The 1,731-nt window shown below is 48.5% G+C and overlaps 1 protein-coding gene across 1 annotated transcript in view; it reads right to left on the bottom strand.

The window, feature by feature from the left end:
* The window catches only part of T265_08230 (hypothetical protein), a gene marked incomplete at both ends in the record, with an annotated part of 31,710 nt that extends 30,975 nt beyond the window's left edge, over window positions 1-735 (bottom strand). Inside the window, 2 exons of the mRNA XM_009173973.1 lie at window positions 32-427; window positions 460-735. Coding sequence (XP_009172237.1) covers window positions 32-427; window positions 460-735 — 672 coding nt within the window. The remainder of the gene's footprint in view (window positions 1-31; window positions 428-459) is intronic.
* Between the last annotated feature and the right edge of the window lie 996 nt (window positions 736-1,731).

A 1,731-nucleotide genomic window follows, 5' to 3' on the forward strand; every position in this document is an offset into this window, starting at 1 on the left:
TATTTAGATTATTTAATATTGTTTGCATTACAACGGGATCAGATCCCAGAAGAGCTATGTCGTCTGCGTACTCGATATCTGTGAGCGGAGGCCCAGGGAGCACTTCGACCCCACCGGCATTAGAGGCTGGTAGTGCGTCTTCCATGATCGTGTCAATGACGAAGTTGAAGAGGAAAGGTGGAAGAGGACAGCCCTGTCGGACACCGCTGGATGTGGTGAACTCAGGAGAGAGCTTCCCGTAGACCTTTACACGGCCGCGGGAGTTGGCGTACAGCGCCTTAATGAGGTTCAAGAATTTATGGGGGACAGCTTTGCTCCACAGACACTGCCATAGTGCTTGGCGGTCCACAGAGTCAAAGGCAGCTTTCAGATCAAGACCAGAAAAAACCATTGTTGGTTGCTGGAAGCAGTGTCGCTGTTCCAGAATCTGTCGGAGGGTGAAGATATGGTCGATGCAACCTCTTGCAGGACGGAACCCAGGTTGGTTTTTAACGGATCTGTCTCTCTCTCTCTGTGTTCCATTCGCCCGTATGTATTACCTCCACTGGTTGTGTTGCATGAGGCCAGCTGCTCTTCGAAGTGTTCGGCCCATCTCTCCAGTGGAAGTTTTTGCGAGCGAATTAATGAGCCATCTTCTTCATTTATCGTTTCGCTGACCGTTGCTTTCCTAGGGCCAGTCCATCGTATCAGTTGATAAAGGGCTCGGCTGTTTCCCGTAGCAAAAGCCTTCTCCATCTCCCGAGCTTTCGATGTCCACCAGAGCTCTCGGTCCTTTCTTAGACTCTTCACTATTTGGCGTTTGAGGGATTTGCGTGCACCGTCGTACTAGTTGCCTGCTGGTATGGCTTTCCTGGCATCCGCACAACTTAGAGGCGTTGGATATCGATACTCTTTGTCAGACAGGTCAAAAGATCTCTCCTTCTCAAAAGTTTCCTCTCTAAATGTCCCTAAAACATCCTACCATGTGTCCTGATTTTCGTGCTTATTAATGTACTTACACTATATACTCGTACTGAACCTTTGTATGTACATTTCGGCTCATCAACGCTTGTTCTTAGACCAGTAAGACGTTTATCCTCGATAACCCGGACTCTGTTCTAAGTCGTTCTCGGATACACTCTGAACGTTTCACCATGATATTGCATCTCAACACAGCCCAGGGTAATTCAGTTTATTCACGGTCTACTATACGCTGCATGAGTAACGGCTGAGTGCGAAAGCCGCGTACGCTCGGCCTGAGTGAAATTCGATGGACGGATGACCCAATGCATTTAAACAGACTAAACGAGACTCCGAAATCAACGGACCTAAAGAGAAAGCTGTTGGTTAATCCTGCATACGATTCAGCAAACTCCAGAAGCTACAATGTCAAGGATGCTTCACCGGAGACTGCTGTTGACGGCAAACGGTAATAACAATGCCAGCTAGCTATTCCAGCACTCAAGTGGGAATGACCGATCAATATAATTTAATGTTAGGTGGAATCCCACATGAATCACGCTAGCAGTCAGATGCTGCTATCGCCGAGAAGACCATCCCACGCAAGATTGACGAGAAATTCGGGGAGTTTGACGGTCCAGTATCACGCCGAGGCCTGATTTCTCGAAAGTCTGGACCCATCAGCCAATCAAGACCCAGTATTGGCCGAATGTCGGTTGCCATTGCCGCAACCAGAAGCGATCAGGCGACTTGCGGAGTCATCCCCATTCTGATTGGTTGATACCTAGATGG

Source organism: Opisthorchis viverrini (assembly GCF_000715545.1).
Source record: "Opisthorchis viverrini unplaced genomic scaffold opera_v5_207, whole genome shotgun sequence".
Taxonomy (NCBI): domain Eukaryota; kingdom Metazoa; phylum Platyhelminthes; class Trematoda; order Opisthorchiida; family Opisthorchiidae; genus Opisthorchis; species Opisthorchis viverrini.